The 19,030-nt window shown below is 34.2% G+C and overlaps 1 protein-coding gene across 1 annotated transcript; it reads left to right on the top strand.

Moving 5' to 3' along the window:
* The first annotated feature begins 321 nt into the window (after positions 1–321).
* LOC126748911 (proclotting enzyme-like) lies at positions 322–18,461 on the top strand. The gene is made up of 7 exons (XM_050458452.1): positions 322–579; positions 15,687–15,994; positions 16,057–16,565; positions 17,268–17,403; positions 17,759–17,900; positions 17,958–18,103; positions 18,202–18,461. Exons 1-7 carry the CDS (start codon positions 483–485, stop codon positions 18,352–18,354), a joined length of 1,491 nt encoding a protein of 496 aa, XP_050314409.1. The 5' UTR covers positions 322–482; the 3' UTR covers positions 18,355–18,461.
* The last annotated feature ends 569 nt before the right edge of the window (positions 18,462–19,030 follow it).

The raw sequence follows: 19,030 nt of genomic DNA, 5'->3' as shown, positions 1-19,030 counted from the left end.
CAGCGACATTTTCCATCCACCTACATTAGTAATTCCCTCCACCTACCATTTAAACAACACCATTAAATCATTTATATTAATAATTGATAATTATAATATCAGTTTGCCAAATCTGATATTATAATGGAACCAAAAAAAAAACAAGTCTCTGCCTTTTTTTTTGTATTCACCATGAACAATGTGATTTAACAGTAAATTTTTTGGGAGTGCTAAAATGGTCGAAAACTCGTCCGATTAGTTTGTGTGAGGTGCCTCATCAGTTGGTCAACGTAAAAGTGGTGATATTATCTAGATTATTTCTCTTAATGCCAGATCAACATCCTCAGATAACTCGATGTAAATTGGTCTCTCCGGTTTTCGACCAGGAATGAGAGGGGACATTAATTCCTAAAAGCCTGAAGAAAGAACTTTATATTACAGTCACGGTACCCATCGGCAGTACCAGTTCTGTTATCCTGCGGCACCTTTTTGTTTAAGAAAGCATGGCAGCAGTGAGACATATTTGTTTGTGTTTATTAGTGCATCTTGTTGTTACGTATTCTGTTGAAGATTTTGAATCAGTTGTCATTGATTCAGCAGGTATACATTAATTTATTCATGTCATTTATTTCTGTAGTTTATTATTTTGATAAGTTTTAATATCAGTGTCTAGAATTTTAATGTTTATTACAAGCAAATTGAAATTTTTTAAAAATAAATACGAGCAGCTTTGAGAATCTTATAAAGAACAAACGAGCAAAAAAAGGTTGTACTTACGGAATAACTTTTAGTTTTAAACCAATCGAAAGAAATGACATGAAAAATACGTTGTTTTAAACAGCTCTGGCAAAGGATTTTGGCGCCTGTAGGCTTTTTAATAATAAAATTAAAAAGTAACTTTCTTTGCTATTTTTTCCAATAATGTCAAAATAAATCTACACAGAAAGTTCTATAATTTACTAGTTTGCAGGACCCTCCGTCATTGTCCATCATTGTACAGATCTACGATATTGTATATGTTCTAATACAATAATAAATAGACTTTTGAACAAATCGCCACTTAAAATTTCCTCACCCTTATTCTTGTTTCTAATTTAGGCGTGGTTTATTGAAAAGGGTGAACTATAACATTTCTTAATATAAAAATTACCATTTTAATGAGGTTTGTGCCCATTCTTCGAAAAAAATTCTGATTTCACATTCCAAATAAAATAATTTTCTCATTTCGTTTTTGAGTTTATAATAATTACCTATCATTTTCCTTATCTAAGTAGCAACCCTTCGCCATTTTGAAAAGAAAGGGGTATGCATTGATATATATTTTTTTTAAATTAAAAACTAAATAATATAAAAAAATATGTCAACTATTCGCTTAGTTGATACGTTAATTAACCATAAAGTTAATCATAGATTCTGGATAACGAATACGCATGCACGATACACGGGTACACACGGAGCATACGTTCCATTGATTTTCATTTCAGAGCTACTTATCATCAAATAAATTATGTCAATTTATCAAGATAAACAATAATAAAAATATAACTATAATACCACCATTTTTTCAGAATAACGGTGGAGTAATTTTTGCGTCACAGGATCGTTTACCTGTCTCCCTAAGTCATGCCCAATTTAAAAAAATATATATTCAAGAGTGAAAGATTAAGGGGTATGATTAACTGAATGATATTATAAAATTAACTAAATAATATTAAAGAAAAATAAGATATTATCCCTATTGATAACCATAAATTTACCATAAACTTTAAATAATTAACACGCATTCTGCACGTATGGGCGCCAACCACGGAGCATGCGCTCTATTGAAAAGTTATTAATTTCAGGCCCATTCCTTTTCCGTATTAATTTAGTGTTTTAAATTTAAATTGCGATAATTTATAATGTATTTTTTTTTAATTTAATATTTAAAACAATATATTTATAAGGGTTTCAGCAGCATTTGAATCTGAAAGTTGGTAACTATTATTTCACTCCTTTGATGCGCTGCTGTTGTCGCTATAGGCGGACGATAGACAGCCAAAGATAGCAATCGAGTTCATTTTGTTTACGTGAAATTATAAGAAAAATTAAAATATTGCTAAACGTTGAAGACTAAATAAAACCATTTATTAATTGTATTATACCAAAGTCTATATATTTCTTTTTTAATTATTTGTAATTACACTATAAGGCACGAAAAGGTGTCACACCTGAGAAGCGTAAGGTTTTTAATTAAGTGAAAAGAGGGATGTACAATTGATTCTTGCTAAGTACACAAGATCCTTATTCTTCTTTTTCTTTGCGAAACTAACCAGTTTGCACTGGACATGCTGTGGACAAAGCTCATTAACTAAAGTATATGAACTATCAAGGTTAAAACCGGTAGACGGTGTATACTAAATACTATAATAAAGAATGAAGAAAAAACCGAAAAGTCACTCCTAACTACATGCAAAAAAGACTCTAAAGATCAATTAAATCACTTGCAAAATACTCTGCCATATTTGAAAGCCTTATCTTCAGAAGTGTTTCTAAAGACCTCTTAAAGAAACATGTCTCAGTATTTAAAATCCTAATGCTTAAGTAAATTAAGGAGTTTAATTCGCTTGTTAAAAAAGGCAAATTATGTGTAGTGTCTTTCAGAATAGTACAAACATAAATTTCAAGTTAGTGTTCAAACCCTTAAGACCAATATGTATTCCAAAAACTCCACGAATGTTTCTAAATATTTTCAAATGATTACAGATAATCAAGATTTGGAACATTGGCAGAGCTTTGGTGGCGTTACCTAAATGGCCTTCGCAAAACTAAGGAAATTTTTGACATATTGAATGAGGATTTGTCTAATTAACCAGTTTGGCACGCATAACAACTTAAAATGTTGACTGGAAATGGAGCAATCTTACGCAAAAAAAATCATAATTAAATAAAAAGCTTAAATTTCGCCCCATAGTTACATTCTTCTGCTTCTTCTTCGCAAACTTAAAAAACCTGAATGGTCCAAAGTGTGACCAAGTGTCTTAGTTATTTTCTCTGCCAGTAAATTTCCTCCCCTTGGCGTGAAAATACGTTTAAGCTTCACGTTCGTCAGAAATGCCCTCGTGAATATTCTCACCAAAGAAATTTACGTTTTTCGGTGATATTTTCATCAGAAAATTATAAAATGACTTGAAAAGCTCATTCAGATTTGTCAATGAACGCAAAATGCTTGTGTAATGAGCATACCTTTGATTAATATGCACTCGATGTAAGTCAAGATAATTTTTTTTATTCTAAAATGCATAAATTAGTTTCATTTAAAACTTGATGTATTTTTTTATATCTTAATGATATGCAGATGAAAATGTTTAGCGCGCGCTATATGTATAACATTGTTTCTTCGAAGGTGAATGCTCGCTGCGACCTTGGCAGTGATTCAGTCAGGTAGCAATGACATTTGATTACGATGTTAAAGAACTCGGCTGTAATTCTTAATTAGTGAGTCAAGACTGTAAAGGTGGCAATCTGCTGATACCAACCTACCAATTACAATAATAAAGGTGCTATTAAAAATATGGGGATCGGGTTGCTGCCAATCAGTGGGCACTTATATTTAATTACCTATTTATCCTTTTACCACATAATATACAGCAGATAAAATACATAACGTAGATGAAACCAATATATAGAGTGAGCTTTTTATGTTTATCCCAAACAGCACATATTGACTGTTTGTTGAGGAATGGATCATACGTGTCAATATGAAATTTACTTGTTTTTTGTCACTTCTGGTTTAACGGGAAATGCCATAATTTTAAGTGAAATATCTAGGTATAATCTTACAAATTTGGATAGAAAATTTAATTCTAAAAGCAATGATACTTTACTTGTGTCATTTTTGACACATAGGGTCAGTCGGGAAGAGATCGACCACCTTTTTTGAAGCTTAAGGTAAATCCTACTTAAAGACATTAATCGAAATAAAAAATGGGTTTAAGCAAAGATAATACTAATACCTAAATGTAGTACCAGGTTTAATTCTATTAAAAAAAACTTCTTATACAATGGTTCATCTCACTCAAAGTGCCAGAGTGAATTGGACCACACAATCGGATGTGTAAAGGAACTAAAGAATTAAAACCTTTTCGTTTGCTATTTTCGTTTGCTTGCGTTTTTGATATAGTCGTGAACGTGACGTGAACAATTCATAGCTAAAGGAATCAAAACTTTTCATTTTTAATCATCAACATTTTGTTTGCTTTGTTTATTTCTTCTCCCGTTCCACAGTAATTACATTTGCTTTCACATCTAGAACACATTTCGTGGAAAAAACGAAAACAAGTTCAACAGTTAATCCAGTCTTTTTTTTGCACTTATTGAAGTTCTCCCTAGTGTAGGTTACATTCATTTTCATCCCACTTTCCACAAAGTTGTCATCGTCAAGGTTTTTTCTTCTTTTTAATCTTCCTAATATTGTGATTAGAGTTCAGAATAGTTCAAACTATGCATCTTTCTTTTGAGTGTTGTGCGAGTGGGAAAACCTACTCCAGCATCTTCGATAGAGTCAATTTAGGAGAACTCAACTGCAATGAAGAAGTTTCTTTTTCATTATAGCCTTGAGATAGTTTTTCTTTTCACCATGAAACTGTTACACGCTCCATAGAAGTTAGACTTGAGTGATTTAAGAAATGAATGGCAGCCAGTGAGAAGTATGTGGTGGCAAAATCAGTAAAATTATGTAATTTGTTTGTGTGTGACGTATGTATGTCTAAAAGGAGCAATAATTTCCCAGTAGGTTTTCTTGACAAGTAATATATTCTTAGCCGATCCACGAAAATCACTATTCACGTAAGCTGATTTTTGAGACATTCATGTTTGTTATACATTTTGACCTCTTTAATGCCAATACTTAACCAGGCTTGTTGCTCAATTGTAACCCAGTTTCGTCCATTTAAAAAATGTGTTTAGGTTTGTTCATGAGGTAATTTTCCTGCAAGACCATTCCAAGAAGGCTGAAATAATCATTTACAACATTTTTGTTCAAACTGTTTTGTGTGTTCTAGCAACGGATACACCTTTAGATTTTCTTATAGAAAGCAAAGGATTATGAGATAGAAAAGAATGCAACCAATCATATAGCCATTTTTACTTCGCGATTGAAATTATGATTTATTTTCAACGTCTCTAGTAATTCATACGCCATTTTCCGAACAGAATTTAGACTTGATTTTGCAGTTTGTTTTTATGTGGTTTGCAATTTTTGCTTTGTTTTCTGTCCCTGATAAGGAAAACGGTTCCATTCAGTGAAATTTTGTGATAAAACCAAACATTAAAAGAGCACAGTTTTATTATTGAAATAGAGCGCTATGAATTAGTTAAAAATGTTAAATTTATGTAAAGTAACCATAATGTGTCAAAAAATGACAAGTGGGGCGTCATTGTTTTTAAAATATTATTTTCTATCAAAATATGTAAAAATATACCGAGCAAGAATAATTTTTAGATTTATGCTTTTTAGTGTTTGCATGACTTTTGAGATCTCCATATTTATTTGCAAGTCTACACCTACAAAATTTACACTTGGCTATTGTTCCTAAAGTAGACTCAATGGAGTGTAACCAGTCTTTTAGACAAAGATCAAACGTCTCGAAATTTTTGGGTATGCGTTTTAGGCATTGTAAACACTAAAATATAGCTTTAATTTAACCTAGCAAAGAAAAATAACATTGATAAACGAGTTTAATACATCGTAAATGCTATTAAACTTAGCTACTTTTATAGTTGATCACTTTTCAAGAACTTTTTTTTCGCGCCAGAGATTTGAATTTTAATTTAATCAATATTACGAATATAAGGATGTGAACAACCGATCGAAATAACATAATATGAAACAACCACCGACCTACTAGGGTTGCCAGATCAGTCAGCGGAATTTACCCAATTGATATTTAAAAATGCCCTATATTTAGGATTCAAAAGCAAAAATCCCCAAAAGTAGAAAAATAAATTTTAATGTACCTATGCAATGTTAATAATACATTATATTAATACGACTTAGAATAAACATAATAGTACCTAAATAAACACAAAAATACATAAGAAAATATAAGTAATAGGTAAAAAGCCTTGGTATAATTCATACATTATTGAAAATACCCGTTTTACTGCAGCGTTAGAGAATGGTAAGGAAAGAAGTGATAAAGCTAATTTTGAAATATTCTGAAACCGTGATGATTTTCACCTCCTGCATTTTTATTTTGGGCGACTTCAATCCAAAAAGTCTCAGGATCTTCGGAAGGTGTCCACTCTATTCCATGAAGAGCATTCCACTCGTTAACAGTGGAATCAATATGATCGCAGATTAGATTTTTAAAATGACTGGCTAAAGTTGCTATGTCAGGTTCTCTAATTTGTGACGTGGCATTTTCTAGGTTTAAAGAGGCAATTTTTTTCCAAACTGTCAATGTTTAATGGTAGTCGGCATTGAATTTAAAGACAGAGAGTAATTAAAAAATCTTTACATCTTTCTAGAATGACTTCTTTTTTGTTGTTGTGAAGGGCCCTTATTGCATTAACATGAGCGCCACGATGTTTACATTTAATAGAAATTAATATTTATGTAGAATAATTTCAAGAATGTAATATATTCGGAAAGTTTGGAGTTTGAATTATGAATGATATATATATAAATCTTAAATCCCCTTAAATACCCCAAAGGAAAATAATTTCCCCCAGAACAATAAATACCCAAATAAAAAAAAATCCCCTGATTTTTTGGGAAAATCCCCTAATCTGGCAACTCTACGACTTACGTCGTGGATGAGACATGACAGGAATAAAATGGGTGGGATTCCTGCTTCGAGACCATCGATTTAACTTTTGGTTTGTGATAATTTCTACTTAAGTCAAATAATTTATTTATTAAAATTAATGATAACGTAAGTAGTTTTAATTTGTAAACAAGCTAAAAAACGCTAAGAATAAAAGGATTGCCGCCAAAGATGAAAAACCCGCTAGATCTTTGTTGGAAACACTGGAAGTTGGGAACACTACTAAGAAGCTCCTCATTAAAACATTAGTATTATTGTTTAAATTACAACATTTGACGTGAACCCAGCTAACGACTGACGTGAAGAAATCACATCTATACTCTTTTAAAGCAAAGATAGAAAGAGAAAGAAGAAAGAAAGAAAATGTGCTATATTACGTAAGAATAATCTTGTGTACAAGCATCCTAAAAGCTAGAAAAAAAAACAAAACAAAAATACAATTTCAAAAATTGACAAAACAATGAACAAAATTAAACACAAGAAGACAAAACTTTTTGAACATACCTGAATTAAAGACAACTAAATAAAACAATCAATTACTAAATAAAGGTAAACTTGTTGACAAAACTAGAGAAGAAAAAAGGAAAAAAAAACTTTCCAGCCAATAAAAGCGTTTTTAATTCTCTTTTAAATTACTTAACATCCGATATATGTCTAACACATAGAAGAACATGATTGTACATTTTTTTACTTATGTAAATTAATGAGTTTTAGATAAGGGAAGACGTAGGAATAGGTAGGGGAACATCATTTACACGACGAGTCAAATGGCCAGTGTCAGAAGGTAGTTTGGGAATTTTGTAAAAAAAGAGCAGCTGTTTCTAAGATAAAGAGTGAAAAAAGAGTTAGGATTTTTTCAGAAATGAAGAGGGGTTTGCAAGAATCTCTTAACTTAGCAGAACACAGGTATCTAACTGCTTTTTTTTTAATAACAAAGACAATGTTAAGTAGCCCCTTATTGGTTAAACCCCAAAAAGGCAAGCCATACCGAATATGAGATTCAGTAAGTGAAAAGTACACTGAACGTACAACCACCCCTCCCAGCTCTTGTTTTGCTATTCTTACTGCAAAACATCCAGAAGATAATTTCCCAGCTAAATGTAAAATATGATCTTCAAACCGAAGGCGACAATCAATGGTAATTCCTAGGAACTTGCAGCACTCTTTATTCTGCAAGAGGGAATTTTCGTCAAACATCAGACCCTAAATATCGCACTTAAACCCTATCATAGACGTCTTTCTTACATTAAACACGAGCCTGTTGGAAACACACCACCCTGATAAAATCTGAAGGTCTTCAAGGATACAAGTCTTAATATAATCAGAATTTTTATGGCTCTATAGAATGGTGGTATCATCAGCAAACTGAACCACCTTGCCCTGCAGTTTCAATGAACTCAAGTTATCCACATACAGTAAAAATAACAGTGGTCCCAACACTGAACCCTGGGGAACGCCGCATTTTAGGGATCTAGAAGCAGACAAACGCCCAGACACTGTAACCTTCTGAATACGATTTGATAGAAAGGACTCAAGCCATCGCAACGCTACGCCCCTAAAACCATATTTATCGAGATTAGATAACAGTATTCCATGATCCACACAGACAAAAGCTTTGGATAGATCACAAAACACTGCCGCCGATGACTCTTCAGAATTCAAGGACACATAGACGCTCTCCAAAAAGCTAAAAACAGCATCATGAGTCCCTTTACCGGCTTGAAATCCAAACTGATTTGCAGACAAAATGCCGTTATGATGTAAAACGGACAAAATTCTGCTTTTTGCAAGTTTTTCAACTATCTTAGAGAGGGTAGACAAAATAGAAATGGGACGGAAATTACAAGGCTGATCCAAATCTCCACCCTTATGAAGAGGGATAACCACTGCCTCTTTTAAACATGAAGGAAAAATGCCAATATGTAAAGAATTGTTTATGGCAGAAACTAAAGCATTTAAGGCTGAATCAGGCAAAAAGAGTAACAACCTCAAAGATATCCCATCAGCTCCAGATGATTTATGGTTTTTTATAGTAATAAGATACACCAGATACGTAAAGCAAAAACTACTTGATAGGCATCCTCTTGATGAAACAATGAGGCTTTGTTACGTAGCAACAGGCAGGTCTTGATTATGTAGCAACAAAAATAAACATGATTTATGTACGTGTTGGTTATTTTGATTATTACAGTTTAAAAGTGGAAGAAATAATATGTATTAGGACACTCTTATTGTACTTAAAAATTTATATATTTATTGTTGCTGTATACTAAAACCCACTTTGCCAATATGGCTAACTTAACTACACAAAATTATTGACAAAAATATGTCTCTTTAACATAATTTCTCATAAAAGTAAAAAGAAAAAGTCGGTTTAAAAATTAAATTTACAGTCCGACGTTTCTGCTTTGAGTGGTGATCATTAGGATTTTTCTTTAACAAATTTCCTTATGGAAAAGTGAATATTATTTAAGATTTTACGTTAGAGAAAGACAATTGTATTTCTCTAACACAAAATAGTGCGTTATGTCAAAAATCACGTGTAACATTAAGCCGCGTATCCACTGGCATTAACATTTGTAGCAATATTTGTAAATGTTTGCGAATATTGATAAACGCTTGCAAAACGAAGTACCCACCGATCAGCACATGTTGTTTGAAATTGTTCACAAAGCAGTTTTGAGAGCGTTTGTCACACATCCAGGTCTTTTTTTATTTTGAGGAAAACCGAGAATAGAAAAATTGTAAAAATGGCCCTGTTAAGTAGAAAGAAACTTGCCGCCTGTGCTGCATTAGTATTTTGTGCACTAATAGAAAAAGAAAAGAAGAAAAAAAGAAGGAAACATAGATTTTGGGTGTCTCATTTTTTAAAAACTAGAGTTTCTATGCAGCTGATATCAAAACTTACAGGAGTAGCTTATTCAAAAATTTTACTCAAGTTTCGCCAAGAGATTTTGATTTTCTGCTCTCAAGAATTTCTCCAGAAATATCTAAAATTGACACGAACTATCGAGAGTGCGTCTCTGCCCAAATTAAACTTGCCATCACACTTCGCTTTCTAGCGACAGGAGATTCCTATGCCAGTCTTATGTACCTCTTCAGAGTTTCGAAGCAGCTCATTTCTAGAATAATTCATGAAGTACGTGCCGCCATCATGAAAGCATTAGCGAGCTATGTAAGGGTAAGTAAATAACCATATAATAAATTTGACCTTTATTGAGAAAACTAGTTACTTAGCTAAACATGAGTAGGTATGGGATGTACGCTGAGTACAACCGCACTTGACGTATGTCAAAAATCAATGGCTGGGTTCATCAGAATAAAGCGCTCACTGAGCGCTCGAAACTTAACCTAGCAACATCCAATCAAAATGCTTATACCTTAGATACCAGGTAAAAAGTTTCGAGCGCTCAGTGAACGCTTTTTTCTGATGAACCCGGCCAACGTTTTATTTCATTGAAAAGACATTTTTGAGATACGTCCAGTGCGGTTTTACTCAGCGTATAGATCATACCTATCTATGCGATAATATAAATGGTATTTTTATTTTTATGGGTAATTAGTATTTGTCTGTGATTGAGACAGATTGAAGTTTGCTAAATAGTTTCCTGCATTCATAGATGCAGATTCTAGGTCAGGATTTTCATCTGGAAAGTTTGTTTCCCAGTGGTCATTTTCTTGTGGCTGCTGACAACTGGTGGTATATGTAGCGTTGCTACTTGCATTTCGATGGGCTTCGAGCTGTTGAAGGATTCCTGAAGTTGGCAGAACATTAGTGAGTAAAGTTAAGTTTCGTTGTGTTTGCTGCGAGGGTTGCTGATAGCTGGCGAACGATGCGCTAGTGTTAGCATTTTTATGGATACGGAGCTTTAGAGGGATTTCTGAGGTCGACAGAACATTAGTGAGTGTAGTTAAGTTTTGTTGTGGTTGCTGAGAGCCAACGAAAGATGCGCCGACACTTGTATTTTCATGGGTACGGAACTGTTAAGCATGATCGGAATAATGAGAGCTTGAACCAGCAGGTGAAGGAGCAGGGGTAGTGCATGTGCTAGCAGAAGTAACGCTTCCAGAAGATGACAGATGACCAGAGGTGTTCTTAGGCACCACATCGTCGTAACGTCCCATATCAGCATTAAAGAGGATATTACTAAACATGTGTTGTACCATGGCCTGTGTTCTTTGACTGTAAGTACGTAGCTTTGATGCGATATGCTCCCCATAAATATCACAAGAATCCCGGTCTTGAGCTGACCGCATAATATCGACTACTGCAGAAACACGAGGATCCTCGTTTGGGACGTTTGAATTTTCCTAATTCCGTTTCGCTCGTTTTGCTTTTTGCAATTGCGAATTTGGTATTTCATTTGTAGACGTTGCAGAAATAGATGGTAATGGTTCCTGTTCTAAGGCTCTTTTTGGATAAAGTTCTGGTTCTGTTCCTCTACCAATTGGTTCACTGTTTTCATTATATACTTCTTCGGCAACTACTTCATTATCAGCAATAACCTGAAAAAAAATGCAAAAATAAAAAATGTTTAATAACAAAAATAATTAAAATATGCATATTCTAAATTAACGTTGAGGTGAAACACATATTTTAAATTGACGCAAACAAACGCATACAAATAAAAAACAATTCTTTCTTTGCAGATGCCAGAAACCGAAGCGAAATGGTTGCAGACATGTGAAGAATTTGAAACGTTATGGAATTTTCCACAATGCATTGGCTCGATTGATGGGAAGCATGTAGTATTACAGTGCCCTAAAAGCACCGGAAGTGTCTTTTTTAATTAAAAGTCGTTTTTCAGCATCGTTCTCTTTGCCCTAGTTGATGCTAATTATAATTTTCTATTTGTTGATGTTGGTGTTCAAGGAAGAATCTCAGACGGCGGAATTTTTAAAAACACAGAGTTGTATGAACGTCTTCAAAATAATGCTTTAAATTTGCCATTACCAAAATCGTTGCCTGGTCGCGAGAAAGCTATTCCCTACGTAATTTTAGGAGACGAAGCGTTTGCCCTGGCTGATAATTTAATGAAACCTTATTCAGGAATTTATGAAAAAGGTTCAATACAAAGAATTTTCAATTACAGATTGAATCGAGCACGCCGAGTAGTGGAAAATGCTTTTGGTATCCTAGCATCTATCTTTAGAGTTTAAAGAAAATCAATGCTTCCAGAGCCACATAAAGCAGAATTAGTTGTGAGGACTTGTATATATTTGCACAACTTCTTACGCAAAAGTAACTCTTCAGCAAATATTTATTGTCCACAAGGAGCCCTGGATAGTGAAGTAGAAGGGAAAGTTAGCCCTGGTGCTTGGAGAGATGATACTGAAATGTTGTCCCTGACTAATATTAAAAAAGTTTCTCGAAAGTCTGCAAAAATTCCTCAGGAAATTCGTGAAGAATTTGCAGCATATTTTTTTCAGCAATGGAGCTATTCCATGGCAAAATGAACATGCTTAGCTAAACGTACAGTGTTAGTGTTTTTGTAAAGAATGAGTTTTCGCTTGTAAAATTAAAGTAAAATAAAAAATATTTCTCACCTTTGAATCTTTTATTTGGGAATGAGTCATCTTTTTTGTACTGCTGACAGATTTCCTGCATTTATTCTTATCCATAAGAAATCCAAATGCCTCATAGGTAAACCAGTGGCTTGTGTGTACCTCCTCCCGCCCTGCAAATTTTCAGTTTTATTGTTGGCCATCCTTATTAATAGTAAGTCTGGATCCAAATGGGTACGTGATCACGGATCCGTTGCGATCACGTAGCGACTGATATCAACCAATGGCAATTAACCATAACAAACCCTTATTGGTCGAGAGCAGTTACGTGGTTGCAACGGATCCGTGATCACGTACCCATGTGCATCCAGGCTAACGGTTAAAAACACAAAAAACTGCACTCTAAAGCGATAATGCTGGAAGCTCCTCCAACTTTGATGTCAAAAAATATTAAACAAGAAAAACAGGTTCACTAAATATACAGACCTTTTCCTGTTCCCAAACTTTGAGTTTCTTTGTTTCTTTCTCTTCTAAATGAAGTTGTCAACGAGCCTATTTTAGCCTTTACAATATCGATGGTTGCATTCATATTTTTGGCTATATCGGCCCAGGCGTCATGTTTCTTAATTTTATTATAATAAAAACCATGTCTGGCATTCCATAGTTCCGGTTTTTGTCTATATAAATTTATTAAGTAGATACACTGCTCGTGGTCCCATTCCGTAGTAATATTCATCGTAAATAAACAAATTAAATAAAAAAATAATTATTATTGTTCGAGTTATTGATCAATCAATTCAACCACAACTTTTATAAACACTAAATACAAGTAAACAAACACTAATTAGTAATATCTATTTATCTACAAACGTAGAATATCGCGTCTCCACTGAAATCAGGCAGAAATCCACAAACAAGTCAAATCCTTGAAGTTACCGACTTTTCGCGGAACAGTGACAAACGCCTGCAAACGTTTGCAAATGTGAGTGACCGACGTATCCACCGGATAAACATCGTGTTTGTAAACGATTGCAAATGTTTCTAAACGTTCCGTTTGTCAGGTGGATACGCGGCTTAAGGTTTTCCTCACAGAAACAAATTAAAACTTGACCCAGCCAACCCCCTTACGTAATTATATAGAATTATATATACACTACCTCTTAAAAGTATTTGCCCACATATGACTGTTTTAAAGTTATAACTAAAAATAATAAACCCATCAGTTATTCTTATGAAATGGTTTGTTTATAACAAAATGAATATAAACAATACATTTTTCAATTAATTAAATTTAAGAAAATCAAATTTTGGATTCATCTACATGTCCGCCTCGATTTTTAATAACAGCTTCACAGAGTTTCGGCAGTCTTCTAATTAATTTGTCTATTTGGTAGTCTTCTAACTAAGTTTCCTGAGGTATCTTGTGCCACTCTTCTTAGATGATCCTCCACAAATCTTCTTTTGAAGTGGGGCATGATTTTCGCACTTGTCTATCCAGTTCATCCCACAGTAATTCGATAGGATTGAGGTCCGGTGATTGTGGGGGCCATACCATAACTTTCAGAAGATGTTGCCTTTGTAATTGACCTAAATATTGCTTGCACAATTTCGACGTGTGCTTGGGGTCATTGTCATGTTGAAAGATGAAGTTTTTCCCAATTATTCGAGTACCAGAAGGAAGTACATGGTCACTTAAAATTGTTTTGTAACCCTCTTTTCGAAGAATTCCCTCTATTCTAATTAGATCGCCCACTGCAGATCCTCCAAAACAACCCCACACCATCACCGAACAACCACCGTGTTTAACTGAGGCCACCGTACAGTTCTCAGCGACCCTTTCATTGGCATGACGGCGAACAAAAACTCGCCTCTTCATTCCTAAAACCTCGAATTTCGACTCGTCACTCCAGAGAACTTTCTTCCAGTCATCAATGATTCATTCTTTGTGTGATTGGGTCCACTCAAGTCTTTTCTTCTTATTAACATCCTTCAGTAGCATACAGCTAAACGTCCTTTAAGACCAGCATTATAAAGTCGCCGTTTTACTGTCGAAACACTGACCGCTTTTTTACGCTCCTTGTTGATTTTTGCTGTGATTTCAGGGGCGGTAAGGCGTCTATTGCGTTTGCTTGTAATTATAATATTTAAATCCTCCTTTGAACTTGTTGCCTTTGGCCTTCCCGATCGAGGTTTGTCGCTAATAGTCCCTTCTCTGGTGAATTTCCTAACATTATAATCGACAGTCCGCCTTGGAATTCCCAAATCCGTCGAAATTTGACGGTTAGTCTTTCCCTTATGAAGTCCAATGATAATACCTTTTGTTTCTACCGATAACTCTCTTGTTTTAGCCATTTTAAAGAATGTTGAAAAACCAGCAAAGAAACGGTGACAATCGTAAATAAGCAAGCGAAATTATTTACCAATGTTACACAAAACCAATTATTGAAGACTGAACACCTTTAAATGTTTCAAATTTCATCGGAAACGAGCTGTAAACAGATTAGCTAGTTTTTTAGAAGAAGTGCATATTTTCACTACATTGTTTGTTTTTTGCAAGACTATTTCTAAATACTCAGTGTTTTTCAACGAACCATAGTTGATAGGTATGCTGTTTAAGCATATATGCAATTTACAAAAAGAATAAATGGTGGGCGAATACTTTTGAGCGGTAGTTTAGGTATACCCTTTTACACAGAGAGTAATAACCTATACAAAGCAAGCATTATTTGACTGAAATCTTCTACATCAAAAATAAAAAATGACTTTTCTACTTAGCAACATACAGGCCTTGAAATTGTAGCGACAATAGTACAGTTGAAAAAATATATACCCTGTTACTAATGTCACTATGACTACTTAACTCTTTTTGTGGCTCCATCTATTATCATTTTTTTCAGAATGAAACTTTTGGCGGGTCTTTTAAATTTATTATTTATTAATGGTCGATAATAATCTATACAAAAATTATAAGTAAATTTGTCATTTAAATTATGAGCAAATATAAAATAAATGAGATGTTGTTCTAACGGAGTTCTATTGAAATCAATAGATATTGCTCAATATAGAGCTGTCTCAACCGAGTTGAATCTTTTATAAAGATAAGCTGATTTATTCATTCATCAACATCATTCAACACAAAATCGAATCGATAATGCTTTTTTATTTGCACTTCTACATGTCGCTTCACCAACTGCTCAATCTTCTCTTTCTATATACAAATATATTACAGCTAATTGGAGAAGGCGTAATGTTCAGTTTCAACCTCCACCCTTATTAATTATTACTCTATAGTATATCTAAAGAATTTCTATTGTTAGTTAAAAGGGATTGAATTTGAAGGACATGGCTCTAAATGAACATAATAGTTAGCCTTTACTGTTACTTTTATTTCAGACTCATTAGAACTTCAACATAACATTAAACGAGATGGAAAACAAATTTTACTAGAGCCAGCTACTTTCTCGTTGCTGAACTATGTGTCTACAATACCCCAAATCCAGCCTCTGCCCCAACCGTATCAAGCAAATGAATTCAACATAGCAGCCCCTGGACTTTGTTACAATAGTAGAAATGAACTGGGAAGTTGTGTTGCTTTTAAAGAATGTTATCCTTATTTCCAATCTGCTAACGTGGGTAACTTTGACATGTGGATTTTGGGCATGTATGACACGTGCAGCTACTATTCTCCCCAAGGACGACAGGTAAACTAAAAAGAAATATACAACTATCAGAACACCAGATTACAAAGAATATTTGTTTGTAGGTTTTGGGGATTTGTTGTTCAACCGCGAGTCAACCTACACAAATCACAAATCGTCCACTCGTGATAGAGGAAAGTAGCCATCAACCCGAAATTCAAAATAATAACGAAGAAGCTCACCAAAGTGCAAAGATTCCAAATTGGCCCCCACCACTTCCAACTCATCCACCAGATCATACTATTCCTCCTCTACCAACCCATCCTCCTAGTCCCAGTTATCCAGGTCTGCTCACTACTATGCGAGTATCAACCACTCGCCACCCCTTAGGATTTATAACTACAAAACCTTCGACAGCAAAACCAACAACGAAAAAACCACCATCAGACGTAGGATCTGCCGCCTGTGGTGCCAAAAATGGGTTCCAGGATCAAGGAAAAATCGTTGGAGGACATAATGCTGATTTAAACGAGTGGCCTTGGATTGCGGCTCTTTTTAATAATGGAAGGCAATTTTGTGGTGGCTCTTTGATTGACAGTACTCATATATTGTCAGCTGCTCATTGTGTTGCACAGTAAGTATTAATGAAATTATATGTATAATGATTAAAATGCAAAAGATGCTAACTACTTTTAAATTAGTATAAGATGCCATATTATCAGCTAGATTTTGATATAGTAGCAGTTGTTTCAATTTTCCATCATAATCCATCTCTTTACTTTTTAACAGTTACAATATATTCTGGCTTTAAGTAAATTGAGATCATTATTATACCAACCTTGACAAAGATTCTTGGTAACTTTAAATTTGAGTCTACTGAATTAGGTGATTCAGTAAATCCGTAAGTAATATTGTCGTAAGTACTATTCTGATTAGCGCATAGCTTCCTTATTGTCTAAATTTCGGATGAGGAACACTTGGGTGTTCTAGTTATGCGTAAAATATTTGCTGCTTTAAATTGAATTTCCTTAACCTCATCAACTACCCTTAAGCTGATTATTATCTGTCGTTAAGACCAGATCTGTTAAATTCATTAGTGGAATACTTCTCAGATATTGCTTCTTCTTAAGGTTGTCATACTTCCTTATTAATTTCTTCGAAGAATCAATATTATACCATGTTCATTAAAGTTAAGTTAATTACATGCCTTAGAACGTCTGGAGGGTCCCTGTGGCCTTACTTCTATGAAAGTTATCATGCATCCTGATGAAGCAATAAACAATATTCCATATATCGTCATTAAGTCTTGAATCTTTTTTAATTTTCTCATTTTCAGTATGAGCTCTTGGGATGTTGCTCGACTTACAGTCAGATTGGGTGATCATAACATTAAAACCAATTCTGAAGTAAAACATGTGGAAAAACGTGTGAAACGAGTAGTGAGGCACAAAGGTTTTGATTCAAGAACACTGGTAAGTTTACTTATTAGGAAATTAGGTGGTGGGTTTTGCAAAGTTTTTGATAAATTTCATAAAATTATTCATTAGTCATTAACAAAAACTTCAACAATTTATCTCAGCAAGTTTACTTGGACCTACTGGCTTCGGCTCAATTCATTCACTAACTTACTTCTTGAATTGCTTTATTGATTTGTAGAAAAAGAAATATCTCTTCTTACGATTGCTTCTTCAGATCTTCTCAATTTCAGATTAGGTTTAAATACTTTTTTTCTTCTTTTTTTTTGAAACTTCACATTTTCTTCCAGAACATAACTCTAATCTAACTAAGCTCAATCAAAATATTTAATAATAATCAATATTTTTTCAGTACAACGATATTGCCATATTAACATTAGACAGTCCAGTAGAATTTAATTCTGTGATTAGACCAGTGTGTCTGCCATCAAGTGGAGGAAGAGATTGGGCAGGATCAACAGGAACTGTTATAGGGTGGGGAAGCATCAGAGAAAGTAAACGGTCTTGCAGAAGTTAGCTGTATTAGTTTTTCCTGTATCAAATTATTTTAGGTGGTCCACAACCATCGGTTCTCCAAGAAGTTAATATTCCTATATGGAGTAATACAGAATGCAGACAAAAATATGGACATGCCGCTCCAGGAGGTATTGTAGAACACATGTTATGCGCTGGACGAGCCAATAAGGATTCTTGTAGTGTAAGTCTATTATTGTTATTTACCAGTTTAGACTCTAATGGTTCAACTTCAACTTTATATTGTACTGCTCTGCCTTTAAGCAAATTTTATTTCCTTAGGGAGATTCTGGTGGCCCTCTTATGGTAAACAACGGTAGATGGACCCAAGTTGGTATCGTGTCCTGGGGAATTGGATGCGGAAAAGGACAATATCCTGGCGTTTACACACGAGTTGAGAAGTTTTTGCCTTGGATTTATAAAAATCTGAAATGAGCAACTAGACTTTTCGCAAATTACGAAAACAACTTTACTTAAGTATACTTAATTAAATTTTTCTGTGAATTCGATATCTTAAGACTTAAATATAACTTTTGATAAAATATTTGGGTTTTATTCAAATGAAAATTTGTATTTAGCTTTCAGTAGCATTGTCAGGCTTTTGGTCCCATCAGCTGAAGCGGACTACTCGTCAGCAGGTCGATCAGTAGTCAGAAAGAGCAGAACAAAAGAAAAAACTGTCTCAGTATAACCTCTTAGAATATATCCTTGTGGGGGATATGTCATAGGATCAGCGCAACAATCAATTTTAAGGTTCTCCTCATTGATGCACATTTAGATGGTATCCTTGGTCGCTTGCTACGTAGCCATGGGGATATCAACTGAAGTCTTATCCACCTATATATGCTTCAATTTTCTTATTCATTTAAACGTGTTTGCACCTGACGTGAATCGACACCAGCCTCAACCTAACTCACCCTGATTGGGTTTTAACAAATAATATGAAAAAATTAACTCAGCGTCCTGATACATAAGCACATGCGTTCAACAGTACAAATTCAAGGTTTTCCTTTTTTTGTCACAGTCTTGTGTTTTATCACACAAGTCGTATGCAAAGACCCTAAAGTTGATGAATAAGATACAACGAAGAAAATTCAACGACCTGTACCAT

This window comes from Anthonomus grandis, chromosome 22 (genome assembly GCF_022605725.1).
Source record: "Anthonomus grandis grandis chromosome 22, icAntGran1.3, whole genome shotgun sequence".
Taxonomy (NCBI): Eukaryota; Metazoa; Arthropoda; class Insecta; order Coleoptera; family Curculionidae; genus Anthonomus; species Anthonomus grandis.
This window is presented reverse-complemented; position numbering and strand designations above follow the sequence as displayed.